Here is a 23104-nt window from a genome sequence, read left to right as displayed (position 1 = left end):
AGTGCTGAAGGCCGGTGCCCTGCAGTGCCCTGAGCCTGATTCAGAGTGCACCTGGAGAAATCCTGCTCCAGGAGGGTTGGGCTGGGGCTTGGAGCTCCTGGCCACAGTGTGACAGGACGTGGACGGGGCCCAGGGGCCTTGGGGCCAGGAGGGTACCCCGTGGGGACTTGGGCTCCTGGGTAAACATTAATGGGCTCTGCGCCGGCAGGTCATGTGCATGATCAGGGGATCTTTGACCTGCACCCGCTCCCGCCCCGCTCCTGCAGGTGGCACCTCACCACCCACACAGGTAGGAGCTCCCAGGACCAGGCTGGGCCCAGGGACAGTGAGGCTGAGGCTGGGTGGCCTCCAAGCCCAGGGCTTGGGCCCCATCCTGAGCCTCCAGGACCTGAGGGCAGCAGACAGCAGGCTCGGCAGCAGGAGGGAGCGTGAGGCAGAGGACGCCTGGACCTGAGCCCAGGGCCCTGGGTGGAAGGTCCCAGTGGGCGGCACGAGGCTGTGGGGTGAGCAGGCCCAGGAGGATGAGAAAGCAGCTGCTTCGGGGCCAGGAGCGTTGAGGTGGTGTGAAGACACCTGGTCCCCACCTGCTCCCTATCACCAGGGCATGGGTCCCTTATCAAGCCGAGACGTCACTGATTGGTATCAAATACCAAAGTCTAAGTCAGGACCATCCACAGTGTCCCTGATACACCTGATAAGAGAGGCCCCCAGGTCCCCAGTTCACAGTCGGTTCCGGCCTGAGCCTGCACCCTCGGCACCCGCCAGGCCTTCCAGTCAGGACCAGCAAGGGGGCCGGGGAGCCAGGGCCCCTCAGTCAGCCCCGGAACTGGACTAGGCTCTCCTGACAACTGCCTGAGGTCACTGTCGCCATCCCCCTGTGGATGGAGAAGGGGGTGGGGAGGGAGGGTGGCAGCCGAGGCCTCAGTTCAGGGAACCCAGGGGCACAAATTCAGCCTGAGTCCGGGGCCAGGGCAGGAGGAGGCGTGACTGACGCGTGGGTCTCCCCAGCAGATCCGGGCCTGGGCCTGGGTCTGTCCCTGCCCGAAATCCATGCGGAGCTCCCTCCCGGACAGCCAGGTCCCCCACCCCACTCTGGATGCAGTGGACCTAGTGGACAGGACGCTGAAGAATGCAGGTACCAGCAGGCCCCACGCCCCAGGCCTTGACCGGTCTGACCACCTGTCCCCCGGGCACTGGGCAGAGACAGACCTCCCGGGAGCCCACATGGTTCCGACAGCTCCGCTCAGGTCCAGCCCAGCTGCAGCCCCGTCTTCCCTGTTCCGTTTCTGCCCCTCACTCCAGGCCTCTCGCGCCTCAGCCCCTCCTGGCCTGTGTCCTGGTGCCCCCAGCTGAGGGGGGTCCTGGAAATGGCCACACTCAATTCCACCCCCACAGGAACCTCTAGTTCTACTCCAGTCTTGCAGGAGGGCGACACAGATCCCTGGGCCCTCCCTCAGCTGAAGGACACCAGCCAGCCCTGGAAAGGTGGGTCTGGGGGTGCCAGGCTGGCAGGCCTCTGTCCCCCAGGGGCTGGGGGGAGACAGCAGGGTGGGGCCCAAACGGGCTGTGCGTGGAGAACACTGACATGCAGGCCCCTGGGGGGCAGCGCATGCCCCTCAGCCCATCATGTGTCCTGTCCTGGGGTGGACGAGCCACGCTCCCCATGCGTCCCTGCCCTCCTGCAGGTGGCTATGCTTCTTCGAGAGGGGGTCCCAGGGGCTTCTGGCTTGGAAAGGCAGGGGGAGTGGACAGAGGGGACCCAGGCCCTGCCCTGGGGGTGACAGAGGAGGAGAAAATGGGACCCCGCCCTGTCGGGGACCAAGGATGAGGGGCCTTGGGGGGGCAGTCAGGGTGGAGGCCGGCCAAGGACAGCCTGCCCTGTGTCCTCAGAGCTCCACATGGCCGCCAGGCTGCGTCTTGTGGCCGGCAACCTCCTCAAGGCCTGCGGGCTCCTCGGGTGCCTGTACCTGTTCATCTGCTCCCTGGACGTCCTCAGCTCCGCCTTCCAGCTGCTGGGCAGTGAGTGACGGGCAGGTGCCCAGGGCGGGGCGGGCAGCCAGCCCTCCGCAGCCTGAGTGCAGCTCTCTCGCCGGTGCAGGCAGACTGGCCGGAGACATCTTCAGGGACAACGTGGTGCTGTCCAACCCAATGGCTGGACTGGTCATCGGCGTGCTGGTCACAGCCCTGGTGCAGAGCTCAAGCACGTCCTCCTCCATCGTGGTCAGCATGGTGGCCGCTAAGTGTGTGTGCACCCTCCTTCCCCGGGTGGGGGCGGGGGCGGGGTGGGCCGCAGGCTGACTCAGCACCCCACCGGCAGTGCTGACTGTCCGGGCGTCCGTGCCCATCATCATGGGTGTCAACGTAGGCACATCCATCACCAGCACCCTGGTCTCAATGGCGCAGTCAGGAGACCGGGATGAATTTCAGAGGTGAGTTGCAGGTGGAAGGGCCGGGCAGGGCTGCACCCCGGCCGCCCCCCTCCCCCACCGACTCTGGGGTCGCAGGGCCTTCAGCGGCTCAGCGGTGCACGGCATCTTCAACTGGCTCACGACGCTGGTCATGCTGCCGCTGGAGAGCGCCACGGCCCTGCTGGAGAGGGTCAGCGAGCTGGCCCTGGGTGCCGCCAGCTTGGAGCCCGGGGCACAGGTGCCCGACATCCTCAAGGTGCTGACCAAGCCGCTTACACACCTCATCGTGCAGGTGAGGAGAGGCGGAGCAGGCTGGATGGGAGGCAGAGGCCGGGCCTGCCCTGATGCAGGGTCAGCATTGAGGGCAGCAGCGGGCAGGGCTGGGCTGGACCCTGCGGGCGTCAGAGCCCCAGCTGAGCCCTGAGGGAGGGTCTCACACACTGTCACGACTCCTCCGGCCCCCAGCTGGACTCTGATGTGATCGTGGGCAGCATCACGGACAACGCCACCACCAGCAGCCTCATTAAGCAGTGGTGCAGCTCTACTGGGCAGCCGGTGAGGCGCCACCCAGCCCCTCCCTGACCCTGGCCCCCACCTGCTGAGCCCCACCCACCTCACCTTGAGCCCTCTGACCTCTGTCTGCCAACTGAGCCTGTCCTGAGTCCTCCCTGCCCTCGCCAGACCAAGGGGAACAGCAGCGACTGTGGAGACTCCGGCCCCTGCGAGGACAGGAACGGCACCGCCCCGGCGGACAGGCTGCCCTGTGAGGCCCGGCCCACCCCACACCCCCCAAGCCCCCCACGCTCCCCCTCACCCACCCTTGCAAAGAGAGGAACAGCACAGCCCTGCGGACAGGCTGCCCTGTGAGGCCCCTGCACCAGCCAGCCCCTCAAGCTCACCTTACCTGCCGCTGCCCCACCTCCAGGCCAACACCTGTTTGCGGGCACGGAGCTCACGGACCTGGCTGTGGGCTTCATCCTGCTGGCCGGCTCCCTGCTGGTGCTCTGCAGCTGCCTGGTCCTCATTGTCAAGCTGCTCAACTCTGTGCTGCGTGGCCGTGTGGCCCAGGCCGTGAAGACCATCATCAACGCGGGTGAGGGCTGGGGAGGAGATGCGGTGGCCAGGGCTGACCCGGCACCCCCCGCAGACTTCCCCTTCCCTCTGGGCTGGCTCAGCGGCTACCTGGGCCTCCTCTGCCGTGGCCAGAGCTGACCCGGCATCCCCCGCAGACATCCCCTTCCCTCTGGGCTGGCTCAGTGGCTACCTGGGCCTCCTCTGCCGTGGCCAGGGCTGACCCGGCATCCCCCACAGAGTTCCCCTTCCCTCTGGGCTGGCTCAGCGGCTACCTGGCCCTCCTCGTGGGAGCCGGCCTGACCTTTGTACTGCAGAGCAGCAGCGTCCTCACAGCGGCCATCGTGCCCCTCATGGGTGAGCAGGCGGGCAGGGGCCTCCGGAGCAGGGGCTCAGGCTGGAGCCCTGTGGTGACCCCCAGTTCCCCCAGGAGTCGGGGTGATCAGCCTGGACCGGGCGTACCCCCTCTTACTGGGCTCCAACATCGGCACCACCACCACAGCCCTGCTGGCCGCCCTGGCCAGCCCTGCAGAAAGGATACTCAGCGCCCTGCAGGTACTGCCCGCCCACTGCCAGAGCCTGCCAGGCTCCCTCTCAGCCCCATAGAAAGGAGTGTCCCCAGCCCCACGTGCCCAGGTGGGCTGGGCCCCTGCCCTACCTGACCCCCAGGCTGGCCATGCCCCCACCTTCACAGACCCCTTCCCTGGCCATGACCCGCCCTCCCGGAAACCCCAGGCTGGCCACGCCCCTGCCCTCCTGGACCTGGTCCCTAGCCGCCAGCCTCAGCCCTACTGCTCAGCCTCCTTGGTGACCCCATCTCATTGGGCCCAGGCCCCTGACGGCCCCCTCGCCCCCAGGTCGCCCTCATCCACTTCTTTTTCAACCTGGCGGGCATCCTGCTGTGGTACCCGGTGCCTGCGCTGCGGCTGCCCATCCAGCTGGCCAGGCACTTTGCGGCAGTGACTGCCCGTTACCGCTGGGTGGCTGGGGCCTACCTGCTGCTCGGCTTCCTGCTGCTGCCCCTGGCAGTCTTTGGGCTCTCCCTGGCAGGGGCCACGGTGCTGGCTGCCGTCGGGGGTCCCCTGGTGGGGCTGGTGCTCCTCGTGATCCTGGTTACCATCCTGCAGCGGCGCCGGCCGGCCTGGCTGCCGGCCCGCCTGCGCTCCTGGGCCTGGCTCCCCATCTGGCTCCACTCTCTGGAGCCCTGGGACCGCCTGGTGACCCGCTGCTGCCCCTGCAAGGCCTGTAGCCCCTCGCAGGCCACCACCAAAGAGGCCCACTGCTACGAGAACCCTGAGGTCTTGACCTCCCAGCAGCTGTGAGGGTGGGCAGCGTGAGGACCACCCCGCCCTCCCTGGCTGGGAGGACTCTGGAGGGTCCTGGGGGAGGGGTCCCCTGCTCCCCTTCTGTGCAAATAAACCAGGCTGTTACCCCAGGTGAGCGTCCTCACTCCCCTAAACAGGGGCCACCTGGGCAGGGGCAGGGGATGCGGCCCAATGCTGCCCCCTGGTGGACACTCTGGGGCCCGGGGCTCAGGTGCAGGTGACACCTACCTCCACTGGGTGTTTCTCACCACAGCTGCTGGGGACAGAAGCTGCCAAGGAATGGGGCCTAGGGGGCGGGGACTTCCCACAGCGGGAGCCAGGGTCCCTCCCGAGGGCACAGGGGAGAGCCCAGCCTTCAGGGAGCAGGGCAGGTGGTTTGGGGCTGGGAGGCCCCGGACCCCCTCTGCCCCTGGCTGATGTCACGGTTGGGGTGGGGCCTGGAGTCCCACCAGGTACGTGGGGTGTGAGGAGGGGACCCTGATGGCTCGGAGGGCCGGGTGCTCCCTGAGGCACCCCCTGCCCCTCTGCCCTCTATGTCTCTCGGCTGGTCCTGGGCTGCGTCCCCAGGGACGCTGCTATGCAGGGCTGGGCCATGGCAGGTCTCAGCTCCCAGAACCCACGGGGAAGCCGGCCTCCCCTGCCAGGCTGGGGTGCACTGAGGCCTCGCGCTGCCACGGGGAAGGCCTGTCCCGGGAAGGCCTGCCCATGGGGTGGGCCCAGGAGAGCTGGCAGCGCCCATGGGGAGGACTTGGGAGCCGCGGTGGGGGGGGGGGCTCGCCCTCCCTCCACTGTGCGGTCGGGTTTCCACACAGGAAGGCTTGTCTGTTGGCCAGTGGTAACTGGACACCCGGGGGGGGGGGCTCCTGCCACCTCTCGCCCAGAGCTTCCCACCCCAACCCCCACTCCCCGCAAGGGAAGAAAGCTCTGGGTCACCCCAGAACCCCAGCTCTCCGTCAGACACACACAAACAGGTGGGCGGAGGCGGCCCGTCAGGGACCGGTCTGGTTTGATCATTTCTTTTCTTTCTTCCTTCCTCCCTCCCTCCCTCTCCCTCCCAACCTTCCTTTCTTCTTTTGAAACAGTTTTCTCTTGTTGCCCAGGCTGGAGTGCAGTGGTGAGATCTTGGCTCACCACAACCTCTGCCTTCCAGGTTCGAGCGATTCTCCCGCCTCAGACTCCCGCTTACAGGCATGTGGCACCATGCCAGGCTACTTTTTTTTTTTTTTTTCAAGTACAATTTCCATTTTATTTTTCTCCAGGGAATAGTTGCCTTCAATCTTTTACTCAGTTCCTTACATGGGTTTTGGTGGGGGTCGTGGGGCAGCACCCGCAGGTCTAAATCGGGGTGGGGGTGTTCAGTCCTTGCGGGCTTCACGAGATCGATTCCTGACTACTTTGCTGTGAACCGCACAGCTCACACAGTAATGTAGCTTCACATAGAGCTTGGGAAGTGCATAGGCATCAAAGACGCTCGCTTCAGAAATGTCCCTGACTGCTGCGGCCCCCACTATGTTTCGAATGACGAATTTCTTAATGGCCTTGTCCTTGGACGCGCATCGGGCACAGTTTGTGTAGCGAATAGGCTGAACATGGCCGCGGCCCTTTTTGGCACGACCGTTGTTCCTTCTTTTCTTTGTCATTTTGGAAGCTCGCAGCAGAGAAAGCTACTTTTGTTTTTAGTAGAAGCAGGGTTTCTTCATGTTGGTCAGGCTGGTCTCAAACTCCCAACCTCAGGCAATCCGCCGCCTCAGCCTCCCACAGTGCTGGGATTGCAGGCGTGTGCTCATTTGAGTCTGCTGTTGTGACCAGTCACATCCTCCCATCGAGAACTGCAGCCCTGATGGGGGCACCTCTCTTCCCAGGGCCTCCGAGTTGCCCTGGTCAGACCCCATTAGGGGACAAGGAGGTGTGTGGCCAGTCAGGAAGATGAGGCCTGAGGGGCCCCACGGCCATTTCTTCAGTGGCTCTGTCCCTTCTGCCCTCAGTTCCCTCTGCCCCCTTGGCCCCTAGTCTTCCCTGGGTCCTCTGCCCCAGCTGCCTGCAAAGCTCCTAGGCCTCCTAGGCCTGGGTTTCACTGACCGAGGGAAATGATCGCTTGCTCTGGGAGTGGGGGAGCCTCTGGGGTGGGCTCCAGTGAGAACGGAACCCCTAGCAGCTAGAGCTTTGGTTCCCACAAACCTGTGATTCTAGGATGGCCTCTGGACCTGACATCAGCTGTAGGGGACAGACCTGGCTGGCTCCCTGGGGAGACTGAGGGGAGCTCCCCTGCCCTTTGAGTGGAATCAGTGAGGCCCTTGTAGAGGGGGAGGAAGCGCCCATGCGCCTGTCCTTCCAGGCAGGTGAGGCCTCCCACAATGGCTGGCCTCTGGGTCCTTTAAGGCCGTCAACACTGTCTGCCTGATGCCCCCGCCTGGTGGTAACACACCCTCCCGCTGGGACCATGGCGACCGGTAAACAGAGCCGTCACTGTGGATCCTCCGACAGCTGCAGGCCGGAGGAGGGCGGCACTCCCCCGGCCCTGCCTGCCCCACTTCCCAGCTCTTCTGGCCCTCTTGGGACTGCATCCTACGTGGTCACAGACCCCAGGCCCCAGGGGTCGGTCCTCCTGCCCCACACTATCCCGCCTCTCCACCCTGCAGCAGGCCTAATTTATTCTTTTAAAAACATTACAAAAACACAGTCGGGCGTGGTGGCTCACAACTGTAATCCCAGCACTTTGGGAGGCCTAGGTGGGCAGATCACCTGAAGTCAGGAGTTCAAGACCAGCCTGACCAACGTGGTGAAACCGACTCTACTAAAACTACAGAAATTAGCTGGTGTAGTTACGCGCACGCCTGTAATCCCAGTTACTCTGGAGGCTGAGGCAGGAGAATCACCTGAACTTGTGAGGCAGAAGTTGCAGTGAGCTGAGATGGTGCCACCACACTCCAGCTTGGGCATGAGAGCACGGCTCGGTCTCAAAAATAAATAAATACAAATACTACAAACATACAGCTGGGTGCAATGACTCACATCTGTAATCACGGCACTGTGGAAGCCAAGCTGGGTTGGATCACGAGGTCTGGAATTCAAGACCAGCCTAGCTAAGATGGTAAAATCCTGTATCTATGAAAAACACAAAAAATTAAGCTGGGCATGGTGGCGGGTGCCTGCAATCCCAGCTACTTGGGAGGGTGAAGCAGAGAACTGCTGGAACCCGGGAGGCGGAGGTTGCACTGAGCCGAGATTGAGACACTGCACTCCAGCCTGGGCAACAGAGTCCGTCTAAAAATAAATAAATAAAATAAGGCCAGGCGCGGTGGCTCAAGCCTGTAATCCCAGCACTTTGGGAGGCCGAGGCGGGTGGATCACGAGGTCAAGAGATCGAGACCATCCTGGTCAACCTGGTGAAACCCCGTCTCTACTAAAAATACAAAAAATTAGCTGGGCATGGTGGCGCGTGCCTATAATCCCAGCTACTCAGGAGGCTGAGGCAGGAGAATTGCCTGAACCCAGGAGGCGGAGGTTGCGGTGAGTCGAGATCGCGCCATTGCACTCCAGCCTGCGTAACATGAGTGAAACTCCGTCTCAAAAAATAAATAAATAAATAAATAAAATAATTAGCCAGGCATGGTGGTGCACACCTATAGTCCCAGCTACTTGGGAGCTGAGGCAGGAGAATCGCTTGATTCCAGGAGGTGGAGGTTGTAGCGAGCCAAGACCACACGTTGCACTCCAGCCTGGGTGACAAGAGCAAAACTCCATCTCAAAAAAATAAAAGAAAAAAGCTACAAAAACACAGAAGGCACAGTAGCTCTTGCCGGTAATCCCAGCACTTTGGGAGGCCGAGGCGGCCGGATTACATGAGGTCAGCAGTTTGAGACCAGCCTGGCCAACGTGGTGAAAGCCCATCTCTACCAAAATTACAAAAATCAGCGGCATGGTGGTGGGTGCCTGTAGTCCCAGCTACTGGAGAGGCTGAGGCAGGAGAATCTTTTGAACTTGGGGGGCCGACATCGTGCCCCAAAATAATAAGTAAAATAAAAATGCTACGAAAACACAGCGCGTTTGTTTCCAAGCAGGCTGATCCATGGCGCGCCCACACGCGTTCGTGTTCTTCCTAAGTCGTCCTCCTGCCCAAGTAGAAATCAAGCCTCGACCTGGGAAAAGCATCGACAGAAGGATCTGTCGGCCCCGGCGCGCCGACCGGCGGCTGGAAGACCCGCCCGGGAGCCCGGGAGGACGGGGCCCCGCCGAGGGGGAAGCTCGGGCACTCCCGGGGCAGAGGCTCCAAGGAGACGGGCGCGGGGCCAGCGCCGTCTCCACAACAGGGCAGGGCGCGCGGCTGCGGGGAGGCCTCGGCCCTGCGCGCCCCTCCCCGGCCCCGCGCCCCCGCCCTCGGCGGCCCCACGGGCTCCCCTCCCCCGACCGCGAGGGCAGCGGGCGCGCGGGACGCCAGACCAGGAAGGCCCGCGACCTCCGCGGCTCTGCGGGGAGCTCCCCTCGGGGCCGCGGCCTCCGAGCCCGGGTGTCTTCGGCCTTGAAGGCGCCGCAGCTTCCTCGGCCTGGAGGCCCCGGGCTCGCTCCGCGCGGACCCCGCTCCCGAACCCGCCCGGCGCGCAGATGCCGTGTCCCGGGGCAAGGCCGGCGAGGGCGCGACACCGGACGCTCGGCCGCCGCGGGCCTGCGCTTCCCGGCTCCCGAGCCGCGTCCCCGGGCTCCGAGCCAGCGCTGCGCCCGCCCCAAGCCGGCCCGCCCGCCCCGCGCAGCTGCCCGCAGGCCGACCGGAAGCCCGCGCCCGCGCCTGCGCCCCACCCCTCCGCGCGCCTCCCGCGGCACTGCGGCGGTTACCAGGACGCTGACCCCGCGCAGCCAATAGCGCCAGCCTGACAGCGTGCTCCCGGGAGCCAGCCAATGACAGGGCAAATCAATCATTTGAAACACCCAATGGACGGAGCGCTGCTGCGCCAGGTGGGGGGTTTGTGATAGGGCGATCGAAGGCTGCGGCCGACCAATAAAGACCCAACGGGGTTGAAAAGGCGGACCTTAGGCGGGCTGATTGACGGGAATGCGGCCAATGAAACGAGGGAGCTTTCCAGCCTCGTTCTGGCAGCCAAATCCCAGGCTGCCGGAGGCGGGCGCAGAGGGTATATAAGCATTGGCGAAGCGTCGGTTGTAGCAGTCTGCGCGCCTGCTTCTCCGCCTGTGTTTCTGTGTCTCTAGCCTCGTCCCCGCCGCCGCCGCCGCCGCCGCCGCCGCCATCATGAGGGAGATCGTGCACCTGCAGGCCGGGCAGTGCGGCAACCAAATCGGCGCCAAGGTGAGCTGCCGGGGCGCTGGGGCCGGCGCGGGTCGGCCGGGCGGGACGGCCGGGTAGCCGGGGAAGATGGCGGCAGCGGCGGGCGGGCGGCGCCCCCGCATTGCGGTCGCTGGGCCCTTGGCGCGGGGAGGCCGAAGCCCCCAGGAACCTGGCGGCTGGGGCGCGTGGGGCGGGGGAGGGGACGGGGAGGGCCGGGCTGCCGCGCCCGTCCGGGGCGGGGCTGCCTCCCTGCGCACCGGCCGCGGTGACTCAGCCCCGGCCCGCCCGGGCCCGCCCGCGTCCCTTGCAGTTCTGGGAGGTGATCAGCGATGAGCACGGCATCGACCCCACGGGCACCTACCACGGGGACAGCGACCTGCAGCTGGAGCGCATCAACGTGTACTACAACGAGGCCACCGGTGAGGCCCTGGCCCCTTCTCCGACCGCCCTCCCCGGTCCCCGCGGCCCCTGCCCTGGCTGACGCCCTCCCGTCCCCGCAGGCGGCAAGTACGTGCCCCGCGCAGTCCTCGTGGATCTGGAGCCCGGCACCATGGACTCCGTGCGCTCTGGGCCCTTCGGGCAGATCTTCCGGCCGGACAACTTCGTTTTCGGTGAGCCGCGGCTGGGGGCTGGGGCTGGGCGGCGGCTCAAAGGTCAAGGGGCGGCTGCAAGGGCACTGCCGTGGGAACTGCGCAGCCAGGGCCCCTGGACCCCTCCTCTCCTGAGCCGCTCAATCCCCTCTTCTAAATCGGCTTTGGGAGCAAGGTCCAGCTGTCTGCCGAGGCGAGGAGCCGCGGCACACGTAATCTCCCTGCAGGGAGCTGAGCTGGGGGCAGTGTCGGCTGCTCTGTCCTTGGGAATTGGCAGGGCCCCTGACTTCATTTTGACCCGGCAGGCTGTCGATCTTTCGCTTTGAGGGTCCCTTTGCGCTACGTGCAGGGTGGATTCTGCGGTCAGCGCACACCACGTGCTTGGCTTTTTTCCCCATGGGGTTTGTGACCAGTAGTGCCATCTACCTGGCTAACAAATGACGAGCTGTGTTCTCTCACAGGTCAGAGTGGTGCTGGGAACAACTGGGCCAAGGGGCACTACACAGAAGGCGCAGAGCTTGTGGACTCGGTGCTGGACGTTGTGAGGAAGGAGGCTGAGAGCTGTGACTGCCTGCAGGGTTTCCAGCTGACCCACTCCTTGGGTGGGGGGACTGGGTCTGGGATGGGTACTCTCCTTATCAGCAAGATCCGGGAGGAGTACCCAGACAGGATCATGAACACGTTCAGTGTGGTGCCCTCCCCCAAGGTGTCAGACACGGTGGTGGAGCCCTACAATGCCACTCTCTCAGTCCACCAGCTCGTAGAGAACACCGATGAGACGTACTGCATCGATAATGAAGCTCTCTACGACATCTGCTTCAGAACCCTCAAGCTGACGACGCCTACCTACGGGGACCTGAACCACCTGGTGTCTGCCACCATGAGTGGGGTCACCACCTGCCTGCGCTTCCCAGGCCAGCTCAATGCTGACCTGCGCAAGCTGGCTGTGAACATGGTCCCATTCCCCCGCCTGCACTTCTTCATGCCTGGCTTCGCCCCACTGACCAGCAGGGGCAGCCAGCAGTACCGGGCCCTGACAGTGCCCGAGCTCACCCAGCAGATGTTTGATGCCAAGAACATGATGGCAGCCTGCGACCCCCGCCATGGCCGCTACCTGACGGTGGCCGCCGTGTTCAGGGGCCGCATGTCCATGAAGGAGGTGGACGAGCAAATGCTTAATGTCCAAAATAAGAACAGCAGCTACTTTGTCGAGTGGATCCCCAACAACGTGAAAACGGCTGTCTGTGACATCCCGCCCCGGGGGCTAAAAATGTCCGCCACCTTCATTGGCAACAGCACAGCCATCCAGGAGCTGTTCAAGCGCATCTCGGAGCAGTTCACTGCCATGTTCCGGCGCAAGGCTTTCCTGCACTGGTACACGGGTGAGGGCATGGACGAGATGGAGTTCACCGAGGCCGAGAGCAACATGAACGACCTGGTGTCCGAGTACCAGCAGTACCAGGACGCCACGGCCGAGGAGGAGGGCGAGTTTGAGGAGGAGGCTGAGGAGGAGGTGGCCTAGAGCCTCCAGTCACCGGGAAAGCAGGGAAGCGGTGTGAACTCTTTATTCACTCCCAGCCTGTCCTCTGGCCTGTCCCGCTGTGTGTGCACCTGCTGTTTTCCCTTCCATATTCCATGCTGTACAGACACCACCATTAAAGCTTTTTCATAGCGTGTGGTCTCGCCGCGCCTGTTCCTTCCAGTAGGCCTTCCGGGTGCTGTTGCCAAACGTCAGCGCGTAGTTGTCCTGCATGGCTGCGGGGACCAAGGCTGCTGCTGAGCTGGGCTTTTCACACACCAGGGACCAGCATGGGCTGGATACCGGGCTTCAGAGGAGTTTGGGGCTGCCCCAGGCATCTGCTTCCTGAAGCAAGCCTGGCCCGTCCTGGGTACCAAACCTTAGGGGGCCAGGTGGCCTGAGTCTGGGGTGTTAATAGGAGAACCCAGTGACCCCCATCCAAAAGGGGCAGGGAGAATGGCCAACAGTCCAACCCAAGGTGGAACCTGGGGACTGGTCAGGCAGGTGGTTCTGAACCAGCAGTGAAGGGCGGACAGCTGGAGCCCCAGCCACCCCTCCCCACAGTGGCCGGCGTGTGTCCGTGTGACCCTGTCCTAAGAAGCTGGGCATGGGGTCCCCTACTCACAGGGGATGAACCCCATGTAGAAGGGAATTAGGCCTTGGTTGCTGTAGATGTGGTTGAGCCAGTGTGTTTCCGGCAGCTTCTCGCCCAGGTCACAGTGGGGGTTTCTGAATAGGAACTGGGAGACAGGCAGGGGCTGAGGAGCTGCCTCCCCCAAGGGCAACCACACAGCACAATGTCCCAGTGGGGCCTGATGGGGGTGGGGGGACGGCACTCTCCGTGGGAAAGCCGCTCAATGTCCCAGCCTCCTGTATCCCCACCCCAGGATCCAAGACGCAGGAGAGGGGGTTGGGGCGCTCCCTCTGGGCACAAGAGACAGCCAGGCAGATCCCCCTCACCAGGCTTCTCAGGGAGCCTGGCCTTCAAGGCCCCTCCAGGGGAGCTGCCAGACTGGAGGAAGTTGTGAGCTGGGAGCAGGCCCGGGACGGCGCTCTCCTACCTGGCTCTTGTCAAACTCGTCCATGGCCTGTGTGACACCGTCTCGGTAATTGACCCCCATTACCCAGGAGAACCGGGGAATGAAGCCAGTATAGCCTAGGGTGGGCAGAAGTGCAGGTCCTACCCAGGCCCTTTGACCTTCCCCCAGCCATACCCACCTGACCCAGAATGCGTCAGGGAAGCCAGGTAAGGCTCTCTTTCCTTCCCTGGATGTTGGCGACTGCCTGCTGTGGCCAAATGGGAAGAGGCAGGCAGGACAAAGCTGGACTCCTGGAAGCAGCAGGAGGCAGCGGAGGTTCCCCCAGCCTGCTAACCCGCTCCAGAGCAGGAAAAGCGGCCCTTGTGGCAGCCTTTTCGGGGGCCCTCACGCCCCTAGAACCTTGCGGGGAGGGACGTCCTCGTCCAGCCCAGCCCTGCGCCCACCTGAGATGGCCTTCCGTTGGATTAGGTTGGGGTGGTCCAGCTGTGGCAGGCGCTGGAACCTACACACATCTAGTGTCTCCTGCTGGTGAGTGTGGGGGGGGTACTCGTCCCTCCGGCAGTGGTACAGCTGCAGTAGGGAGGACAGAGGTCGTCCTGCAGCTGCCACCCACAGCCGAGCCGGAATGGGCTGGGCACAGACTGGTGCATCCCGTACCTGCTGCTGCCTGGGGGCCTCACAGACAGGGGCGGCGTTCCTCCAGGCCTCTTCCCCCAAGGCCAGCCACAGGCCTGGGTGTCCCGAGCCTCTGGAGTCCCCCTTCCTGCCTGGTGGGCACAGGGGGTGGGGGGGGGTAAGGCATGACACCGGCAGGCAGCAGAAGGTGTCTGGATATGTTCTCTACCCCTGGCGGCTCTGGGGCGTCCACATCCAGGGGTGGCAGCTGGCCCCGGATCTCGAAGTTCTTGTAGGGCTTCAGACCTGTACCGACAGAGCAGCCTGTGAGTGCCAGGACGGGCGGGCACGGGCGGGCGTGGGGCCGGGGATGGCAGCTCACTGGTGTAGTGGGGAATGTAGGGCTCAGTCAGGTCTCGGCAGGGAACCCGGGGGGGCCTGGACTGGCTGAAGTCCTCAATGAACTTGGGCTTGGACATGGGGGACAGCACAGAACAGGGGCTCTTCTGCACGCTGGGGTCTGTGAGCAGCTGGCCCGTGGTGCGCCCGTAGGTGTTCCCCACCTGGAAGCGCAGCTGCGGGTAGAAGCCGGCATAGCTGTGAGGAGAGAGAGGAGGCGGGGCGGGGCTCGCGGGCAGCCCAGCGCGGCGCAGGGCCTGTCAAGCCAGGCGGGGGTCCGGCCTGCCCGCCACTGCGCAGCGGCCTGGCCCTCCGCAGGTCCCCTGCCCTCTGCAGGTCCCCTGCCCTCTGCTCACCTGCAAATGGGACTGCAGAGGCACTCGCCTTCTGGGGCTCTCGTAGGCTGAACGGGCAGCGCGCAGCAGGTGCTGAGGATGCGTCAGCACACAGCAGATGGCTGCCGGCCTTGTACAGGCTACGAGAGCCTTCCAACCCCTCCCGACCCTCACCCCAATGGCCAACGAGTCAGGGGTTCTCTGCCCTGGCAGAGCAAGTTCAGGCACAGGACGTGGGCCAGGGCCTAGGCAAGGGGCGGCCCCTTGGACACAGGCTGGGCCTGCCAGGAGTGTGTGCGGCGGGCTTGGCCTGCCCCCTGCCACCCCAGGAGGCCAGTGGCATCTTGCAAGAACCGGGCCTGGGGCTGGGCTTTTTGGGGCCTTCATTCGGCCTGTGGGGCGTGTCGCAGGTGGTGTGGGCGGTTCAGCGCCTCAGGGGCTGCGTGATCACTGAAGGAGCGAGAACGGCCTTTGTTTCAAAAATTGCCAACGGGCCCAGAGCGGTGGCTCACACCTGTAATCCCAACACTGGGAGGCCTAGGCGGGCTGATCATGTGAGGATGGGAGTTCAAGACCAGCCTGGCCAACATGGTGAAACCCTGTCTCTACTAAAAATACAAAATTAGGGCCGGGCGCAGTGGCTCAAGCCTGTAATCCCGGCACTTTGGGAGTCCGAGGCGGGTGAATCACGAGGTCAAGAGATCGAGACCATCCTGGTCAACATGGTGAAACCCCGTCTCTACTAAAACTACAAAAAAAAATTAGCTGGGTATGGTGGCACGTGCCTGTAATCCCAGCCACTCAGGAAGCTGAGGCAGGAGAATTGCCTGAACCCAGGAGGCGGAGGTTGCGGTGAGCCGAGATCGCGCCATTGCACTCCAGCCTGGGCAACAAGAGCGAAACTCCGTCTCAAAAAAAAAAGTTTATACATAAATAGAAATTAAAGTGTGGAGCTCTCTATGGAGTGGGCGGCAGGCACTTCCTAGCCAGCCTGTGCCCGCTGGTCGGCTGCCCCGGTTTCTGCTCCGCAGGCGTGTGGCCCCTGGCATGGTGTCTGCAGTGGTGCAGCAGCAGGGAGGGTGAGGGCTGGGCCTCTGACAGCCCCGTCCCCGAGCGTCCCCTGTCCCAGGCCAGCTCTGGCCCCTCGCCGCTGGCCTCCATGCCTCAGGCCCAGCCCTGCTCCCCTCCTGCAGCCCTGGCTCAGCCCCCCGAGCTCCCGGTCTTACCCAGGGATATAGTGCGGCTCTGGCGTGAAGAGGCTGTGTTTCTGAGTAGCTGTCATTTTGCTTCCACTCTGGCCTTGCTGACTCCTGTCCTTCCCGGTGTCCAGTCCCCTTCTCTGAGGGGAGTCCCGTTGCCGGGCAACCATTGTGAGGGGCCAGCATTGTGGGCGCCTCCCGGGCCAGGCCACCTCGCTAACCCCGTGAGCGCCCCCATTGCACAGGTGACTCACAGAGGCCGAGACGTGTGCCAGGCTGGAGAGGGGTCACGGTGAGGCGGGGGGCCTGTGAGGAAGTCCCATTAACTTCAGGGCTGAGAAAACAGGACTGACCCTCCAGGAAGGGCCTGGGCTCTTGGGGCGGACCCCCAGGAGGCCAGCAGCCCCTGCCTCCAGGTGAGGCGATGGGAGCCCCCAGAACCCTCCTCTGACAGGACGCCCTCGCGGCTGCAGAGCCTCAGAGCCTTGGCTGGGGTCGGGGGCTGCCTGGCCTGCAGGGCTGAGCGGACTCTTCCTCCCGTGGGCCCTTCACGCAGGGCAGGGCATTGTGCTTACGTTTTAAACAAATCCTGAATTTTATTCTTTTCTACAGGAAGGAGTTCCTAACCATAAAAATGAAGGAAGGTGGCCGGGTGCAGGGGCTCACACCTGTGATCCCAGCACTTTGGGAGGCCGAGGCCGGCGGATCACCTGAGGTCAGGAGTTCGAGACCAGCCAGATCAACATTGTGAAACCCTGTCTCAAATAAAAATACAAAAATTAACCGGGTTTGGTGGCAGGAGCCTGTAGTCATAGCCGAAGCTACTTGGGAGGCTGAGGCAGAAGAATCGCTTGAACCTGGGAGGCGGAGGTTGCAGTGAGCTGAGGTCACACCACTGCACTCCAGCCTGGGTGAAAGGAGACTCTGTCTCAAAAAATAAAGAAGGGAGGGAAGGCTGGGCACTGTCGCTCATGCCTATAGTCCAGGCACTTTGGGAGGCTGAGGCGGGACGAGGTGGGTAGATTGCTTGAGCCCAGGAGTTTGAGTCAACTGGGCAACACAGGGAAACCGTTCGTCTACAGAAAAGAAAGAAAAATCAGCCAGGTGTGGTGAGCGTGCCAGGTACTCGGGGGGATGAGATGGGAGGAGGGCCTGAGCCTGGGAGGTGGAGGAGCAGTGGGCTGACATTGCACCACCGCACTCCAGCCTGGGCGACAGAACCAGACCACGTCTCAGCAAAGGAAAAAAAAAACTAAACTAAAAGGCAAACTAAAGACTGGAAAAAGTTTGCCACAGGTGTTATGAATAGATGTGAGATCAACATGAGAAGCTCTCACACAGCAGCTCAGGTCATCTTAGCGCTTCCGGAGACTGAGGTAGGTGGGCATTTGAGACTGAGGTCAGGACTTTTGAGACCAGCCTGGCCAACATGGCAAACTCCCGTCTCCACTAAAAACACAAAAATTAGCTGAGTGTGGTGTTGGGAACCTGTAATCCCAGCTACTGGGGAGGCTCAGGCAGGAGCATCGCTTGAACGTAGGAGGCGGAGGTTGCAGTGAGCTGAGATCATGCCATTGCACTCCAGTCTGGAGAAAAAAAAACTCTCACAAAACAGAGATATAAACAAACCTCCATGGAAAATGCAGAACCTTTTAAGAAGACCACAGAGTTTGTAAGTATACAGGCATCAAGTCAGACCATAATCATATAAAACTGATGATGAGGCCGGGCGCGGTGGCTCAAGCCTGTAATCCCAGCACTTTGGGAGGCCGAGGCGGGTGGATCACGAGGTCAAGAGATAGAGACCATCCTGGTCAACATGGTGAAACCCCGTCTTTACTAAAAATACAAAAAAATTAGCTGGGCATGGTGGCGCGTGCCTGTAATCCCAGCGACTCAGGAGGCTGAGGCAGGAGAATTGCCTGAACCCAGGAGGCGGAGGTTGCAGTGAACCGAGATCGCACCATTGCACTCCAGCCTGGGTAACAAGAGCGAAACTCCGTCTCAAAAAAAAAAACAAAAAAAACTGATGATGAAGAGGGAGACCCAGGCATCTCAGATCAACTTCCCCTTTTCATTCCTAAGACTGTAAACCGAAGCCCTTTTCATATGTAATTCCTAAGACTGTAAACAGAAACCCTTTTCATATGTTAAGCTATAAACCTAAGATTCTTCCTCGTGTAACATCTAAAGTATAAGCCTATATAAAGAAAGAACCTTCCTCTGTTAGGTGAGCTTGGCTATTAGGCAAATATGCCACCTTGCTTCCGGCCGAATAAACTCCTTCCTCCTGTATTCGGTGTCGGAGAGATCCATCTCCCGCGGCTACAACGTGATTACATTTTTGGAGGCTCACTGCTGACAGGATCACGGTGAGAAAAGCCTCTAATTTAAGTGACGCCTCCTGGAAAGCAATTTGGTATATATCAAGTTCACACTCAGACTGTGGCTTCCACTCCCAGGAAGCTTTCTGGCACTCTGGTGGACACGGTTTTCCTCCACTGTTCCTGGCTGGCAACTCCCACAGCCCTTGGTACGGACATTTGTTAGAATGTTGGGTGTGGCTTGGCACGGTGGCTCACGCCTGTAATCCTAGCACTTCGGGAGGCTGAGGTGGGTGGATCACCTGAGGTCAGGAGTTCAAGACCAGCCAGGCCATCATGGTGAAATCCCATCTTAAAAAAAAAGAAAAAGAAAAAAAAAAAAAGAATGTTGGGTGTGTGCGGCCTGGGTGGCAGGGGAAGAGGGACCCTGACCTCCTACCCTCCTTTTGTCTGCCTGATTGTGGGTCTTCAGACTCTCCCAAGAGAGGTCCCACCCTACGCCCTGGGGGCAGGAATGCTGAGAAATCCCCAGGACTGGGCAGAGGGTCTTCAAGAGGTTCCCAGGGGGTGGAAGCCAGGGAGGGCACAGAAGCTCTGCCCCCTCCCACACCTCTCTCCACGGGTCTCTTCCTTGGTATCCCCTGCAATCAACCAGTAACCCTCAGCGAGTGTTTCCGAGTTCTGAGTGGCTCCAGCAAATTAAACCCAAAGAGGGTGTCATGGGAACCCCAGCTTGAAGCTGGTTGGTCAGGAGTTCCCAAGGCCCAGGCTTGCCACCGTGTGTCTGGCCATCTTGGGATGGAGCCCTCACCCTGTGGAATCTGACACCGTCTCCAGGTAAATGGTGATGGAGGTGAATTAGAGGACCCCCAGCTGGGAGTGTGGGGAACCCTCCCTCTGCCATGGCTGTGGTGGTGTGGGTGCAGACGAACACCTCGAGTGTGTTTCCCCCACGGGAGGAAAGGACTGACATCCAGCCCTGTCAATCACGCCCACGGCAATGTTTATTCCAGGAGGAGCTGGAGGGGCCTCTCTGTCCAACGGCAAGGGCTTCATTAGCAAAGCAGGCTACACTCTGCGGCAGCCAGGCAACTCTGAACCCGGCCCAACCTGGGCCGGGGCCCAGAGCACAGGGCGTGAACCCCCGCCCAGATAAAACCTGGTTTCCTCAGGCACATGTCCGTCTGTCTGCCCGGCAGGCCCCGTGCTGAAGGCCCGGCATCAGGGAGGGTGGAGGAGGGCTGGGAGTTGGGCCTGCAGATAAGGCGGTTCACAGGCCCTGCCCTGGTGGATTCTGGGCCAAGGTCAGGGCTGGGACCGGCCAGCGGTCAGCTCCAGAGGCCACACAGCGGGGAGCCCTGGCGCCCAGCTGGGCTCCTGCTCACAAAGGCTGGCTGTTCCTTTGCAGCTTGGGCAGCGAGGCCATCTGTGACACCTTCTGGCCTCTGTGCCCCCAGGTGAGAGGCAGGCCCTCACACTCCAGCCCTGCCTGTGGCTCCAGGGCCCTGCCTTCCTCTGGGGTAAGACCATCTGATGTGGCTTTGCTTTTCCCCCAAGTGGAAATCCAGGTGGGATGGTGGCTCTTCCTCCTCCTCCGGGGATCCTTCCTGGACCCCTCCCTCCCTCCCACCCCCAGGGAACCCTGGCTGGCCTGACGCAGAGGGGACTCCGCAGGACTTGGCAGATGCTCATAGGTCCTGCTCCCCACCCCACCCTCTGCCGAGGCCTCGGTCCTCCCAGAAGCCCCTCGAGAGTGGACCCAGCCTTCCAGGACACCACAGGGTGCAGGAGAGGAGAAGGAGTTGGAAAAGTTAGCAAGGACCAGATATGGAGCAGGGAGGGCTGGGCCAAGAGTCACCTGGGCCGGCTGCAGATCCTGGCCCAGGCGGAACCAGTGATCATCTAGCTGGTGGGGGAGGGGCCCATGGGGTGGGGACCCTGGGGCAGCCCCTCTAGGGACTGACAATGAGTCTTTCCCAGGAACCCCGGCAACAGAGGGGCCTACCAGTGAGGTCACAGAGCCCCGTGATGCCCTCAGGGAAGACAGCCAGGAGACTCTCATGAATTTTGACCAGAAAGCTGTGAAATTCCTGGCAAATTTTTACATCAACGGAGGCAAACACTGGACCCATGGGCCCCTGGGGCCGATGCCGCCAGAGCCCATCCAGTAACTTGGAGGCGGGGAGGGAACAAGCCTGCTGGGAGTGGCAGAAGTCTGAGGGACAGTGTGGAGGGGGGTGCAGGCTGAGGGGCAGGGGGGCTGGGAGTGACAGGGGGCCGAGGGAGTGTGGAGGGCAGGCCAGCCGGGAGAAGCTGGGGGGCCGAGGGACAGCGTGAGGGCCGGGCTGTGGGGCCAGGGGCTGAAGGACAGTGGCTGGGGGTCTCTGGTGCAGGCCCAAGCCATCCGTGCTATTGTTGGGCCTGGAGCCAGCGCTGGCCTGGAATGAGACGTGGCCCCCAAGGATGAAGAAGTGCCCAGCTGGCCTCAGGTTACAGATGGGCGCCCCCAAGAATTCCCTGCCCATCTGCACTCAGACCCTTAGGGAGCTGCGTGAGTGAGGGTCCTGGCCGCCCCACCCCGCCCCAGGCTGGCCTTTGGGGGGCTGTGGGAGGGGCCTGCTGGAACCATCCCAGGCCCAGAGCTTGCCTTCCGCGGCCAGTGCTGGAGCAACGCCCCCCGATCAGGACTGACCTGGACGTCCCCAGCCCTGCCAGGTACCAGCTGCCAAGCCCGTCTGTGCGAGAGTTCTCCCCACACCCCCACCACAGCATTGGCCGAAAATACCAGGGCCGAGGTGTGTGTCCCCTCCCTGGGGCCCAACCACTGGGCCTGTCCCCTTCCTGGGAATGGGGGCCTCAACCTCTGCAGTGGAACCCCCATGGCCTGAGGCCCTTCCACCCCACTACAGAGGGCGGTGGGCGCAGGGCATGGCAGACGGTGTGGTGCCAGAGTGAAAGCCCCTTCACACAGAAGGCCGACTTCAATCAAGAGCAAAAGGTGGGGGCTGGGCAGGGAGTCCAGGCAGGCAGGGGCTGGGGCTTCCTTCGGGACCAAAGCGGGCTGCTGAGGGTCTGGGGAGCTCCCTGCCCTGCAGCGACGGTCTTCTGCTGCCTCACAGTGGCCCTCGCCAGCCGACTACCAGCCGCTCAGCCGGCCTGCTTTCCCCGCCTTCAGCTTCAGGGGCTGCCACCCTGCCACCAAGACACCTGAAGGCCACACCCGCCCTGGGCTGCCTCAGGCCAGGGGGTTGGGTCTCCGGGCGCAGCCCCAGTGCCTGCTCCAGGCCTCTTTGCAGGCACCTGGCAAGAGGCACCCTGGCCCCAACACCTACAACACTCTTCCTGGGAGCCGCCTGCGGAGCCCACGCCCGCCGGCCTTCTCCATGAGCCGCTCCCCGGTGTTCCCCTCCTGGCTCAGTGGCTGTAAGGAGGCCTGGAGAGGGGAGGGCGAGGGCTGGGCCATGGGTGAGCGTGGTGGGGCCGGGGCGGAGGCTGGGAGCCAGGTGTGAGTGGGGGCTGCCACCCAGGGTGGGCTCCGAGCCTTCTCTCTCTTTCTCCCTCTCTGTCTCTGTTTCTCTCACCAGCCCAAACCCCCGGCCCGGCTGCCTACCACGTGGAGGACTGCTACAACTCTCGCTTCCCCTCAGCACCTGGCGTGGTCATCCAGGGTGTGCGCAGACCCAAGCGACACGACACCGGCCCCTTCTGCACGCTCTAGAGCCCGCTGGGCAGAGCCAGCTTGGCCCGGCCAACGAGCGGAACCCTGGCCTCTCCTGGGGCTTTCCTAGGCCTCCCCGGGGACCTCGGCGTCCCAGCCTGGCCTCTGACCCTCTGGGCACCCCTGGTGCACCCTGCTGGCTGGCCAACCCTTCTATGGACTGTGGACAAGGTCAGCCTAGCCTGGAGCCCCCATCTGCCCACGCCCCGCTATACAGAGATGCTGTGGGTTCTCCCATGCTCCGCACTGTGCAGCTGTCTGTCCTTCGCCCGGGGGCGGTCCTGGAGATATGACGGCCGATGGGTCATTTCCGGCTTTCCCTGTTGAGGAGTCCCCCCTCGGCTGCCCTGAAGGGTGTTCTCCAGATGGCAGCGTGCCACTGACTCTGAGCTCTAGCCTGGAGTGAGACGGGAGGCTCTGTGGGATACCCCTACCCAGACGTGCCATTCAGAGGCCTGGCCCAGCTGCTGTCCACCTGAGGGTCAGCCACTTGCTGAGCCAGGGAACTGACTTGGTTTGGAAGGAAGCACCAAATGCCCTGCAGCACATGGGGTCGCCCGACCTGCCCTCAGGAGGGGCCCAGCCCCACTTCCCCTAGGCCTTCAGCTGGGATGAGTCACCTGCGGAAACTGTGGCCCAGGGCCCTGTAGGCTGAGCCACAGCCGCAGACTCTGGGGCCTTTACCTGCTGGGCTCCCTGCCTGTAGCTTTGCCGGGGCCTGCCCTCGTACCCGGGGTTGGGCCCACGTAGGGCCCCAAGGCTGCCACCGTGCAGTGCAGGCGGCTTACCTGCAGCACGTGTCGCCCCTGTGACTGCACCTGTAGCTCCCGGACCCGGGCCCAGACCAAGCCCAGAGCCCAACCCCTTCAAAAAGGCTCCAGGCAGCTGCTCCTGTGGCGGCAGCTCCATCCCCTTTCGCAGGGAGGACTCCAACCTAGGATGTGTGTGTGCGGTGCCCCTTGTCCTCCTCTGCCACCGAACCAGCCAAGGGTCTAACGAAGGCCCTGGGCCCTGGGCCGATCAACTTGGCCAGCGCCAACAGAGCTGTGGTTGCCTGGCCGTGGCAACAGGAACTCTGCTTCCGGCTGGGGCACCCCGGGCACCACCGGGCACCCGAGACCCAAAGCTGGAAGCGGGAGCGGCAGGAAGGATGGAGCGATCTCCTCCAGCTAGGCTGAGGAGGGAGGGCTTCCTGGAGGAGGTGGTGGAAGAGGGAGGCTTCAAGGAAGGGCAAGAGCTTCCTGGGCAGCAGGAAAGGAATTTCCAGAGAAAACCTCAGCAGC

General features: G+C 62.8%; 5 protein-coding genes across 10 annotated transcripts; 3 read left to right on the top strand and 2 right to left on the bottom strand.

Annotated features, from left to right (window-relative positions):
• Positions 1 to 196: 196 nt before the first annotated feature.
• Positions 197 to 4914, top strand: SLC34A3 (solute carrier family 34 member 3). 6 transcript variants are annotated; one of them, XM_032261716.1, is made up of 13 exons: positions 197 to 289; positions 1012 to 1130; positions 1391 to 1485; positions 1891 to 2019; positions 2099 to 2242; positions 2318 to 2429; positions 2505 to 2700; positions 2874 to 2963; positions 3090 to 3171; positions 3334 to 3501; positions 3720 to 3836; positions 3910 to 4034; positions 4337 to 4914. In XM_032261716.1, the coding sequence occupies exons 1-13, from the start codon at positions 212 to 214 to the stop codon at positions 4799 to 4801; spliced, it is 1920 nt and encodes a 639-aa protein (XP_032117607.1). In that variant the 5' UTR covers positions 197 to 211; the 3' UTR covers positions 4802 to 4914. The 6 variants fall into 6 exon arrangements, with proteins under 6 accessions (XP_032117607.1, XP_032117608.1, XP_032117606.1 ...); XM_032261717.1 differs by having other exon boundaries at positions 1012 to 1135; positions 1396 to 1485; XM_032261715.1 differs by having other exon boundaries at positions 1012 to 1135; positions 1303 to 1485.
• Positions 4915 to 6017: 1103 nt separating this feature from the next.
• LOC116539098 (40S ribosomal protein S26-like) lies at positions 6018 to 7518 on the bottom strand. The gene has a single exon (XM_032261728.1). It carries the CDS (start codon positions 6442 to 6444, stop codon positions 6160 to 6162), a length of 285 nt encoding a protein of 94 aa, XP_032117619.1. The 5' UTR covers positions 6445 to 7518; the 3' UTR covers positions 6018 to 6159.
• A 2195-nt stretch (positions 7519 to 9713) lies between these two features.
• TUBB4B (tubulin beta 4B class IVb) lies at positions 9714 to 12344 on the top strand. Its single transcript, XM_032261722.1, has 4 exons — positions 9714 to 10103; positions 10393 to 10501; positions 10583 to 10693; positions 11134 to 12344. The coding sequence occupies exons 1-4, from the start codon at positions 10047 to 10049 to the stop codon at positions 12192 to 12194; spliced, it is 1338 nt and encodes a 445-aa protein (XP_032117613.1). The 5' UTR covers positions 9714 to 10046; the 3' UTR covers positions 12195 to 12344.
• FAM166A (family with sequence similarity 166 member A) lies at positions 12222 to 16400 on the bottom strand. The gene is given in 8 exon segments (XM_032261729.1): positions 12222 to 12427; positions 12817 to 12931; positions 13253 to 13347; positions 13675 to 13801; positions 13889 to 14026; positions 14028 to 14152; positions 14229 to 14443; positions 15807 to 16400. Coding segments are annotated over 8 exon segments (1047 nt in total). The 5' UTR covers positions 15950 to 16400; the 3' UTR covers positions 12222 to 12338.
• A 3012-nt stretch (positions 16401 to 19412) lies between these two features.
• Positions 19413 to 22060, top strand: STPG3 (sperm-tail PG-rich repeat containing 3). The gene is made up of 6 exons (XM_032261714.1): positions 19413 to 19560; positions 19740 to 20270; positions 20497 to 20654; positions 20764 to 21101; positions 21223 to 21526; positions 21688 to 22060. Exons 2-6 carry the CDS (start codon positions 20164 to 20166, stop codon positions 21819 to 21821), a joined length of 1041 nt encoding a protein of 346 aa, XP_032117605.1. The 5' UTR covers positions 19413 to 19560; positions 19740 to 20163; the 3' UTR covers positions 21822 to 22060.
• Positions 22061 to 23104: the final 1044 nt, after the last annotated feature.

The sequence above is a fragment of the Sapajus apella genome, unplaced genomic scaffold (assembly GCF_009761245.1).
Source record: "Sapajus apella isolate SASKATOON/1434 unplaced genomic scaffold, GSC_monkey_1.0 scaffold126, whole genome shotgun sequence".
Classification (NCBI taxonomy): domain Eukaryota; kingdom Metazoa; phylum Chordata; class Mammalia; order Primates; family Cebidae; genus Sapajus; species Sapajus apella.
Note: the sequence above shows the minus strand (reverse complement) of the source record. Positions and strands in the feature narration are given on the sequence as shown.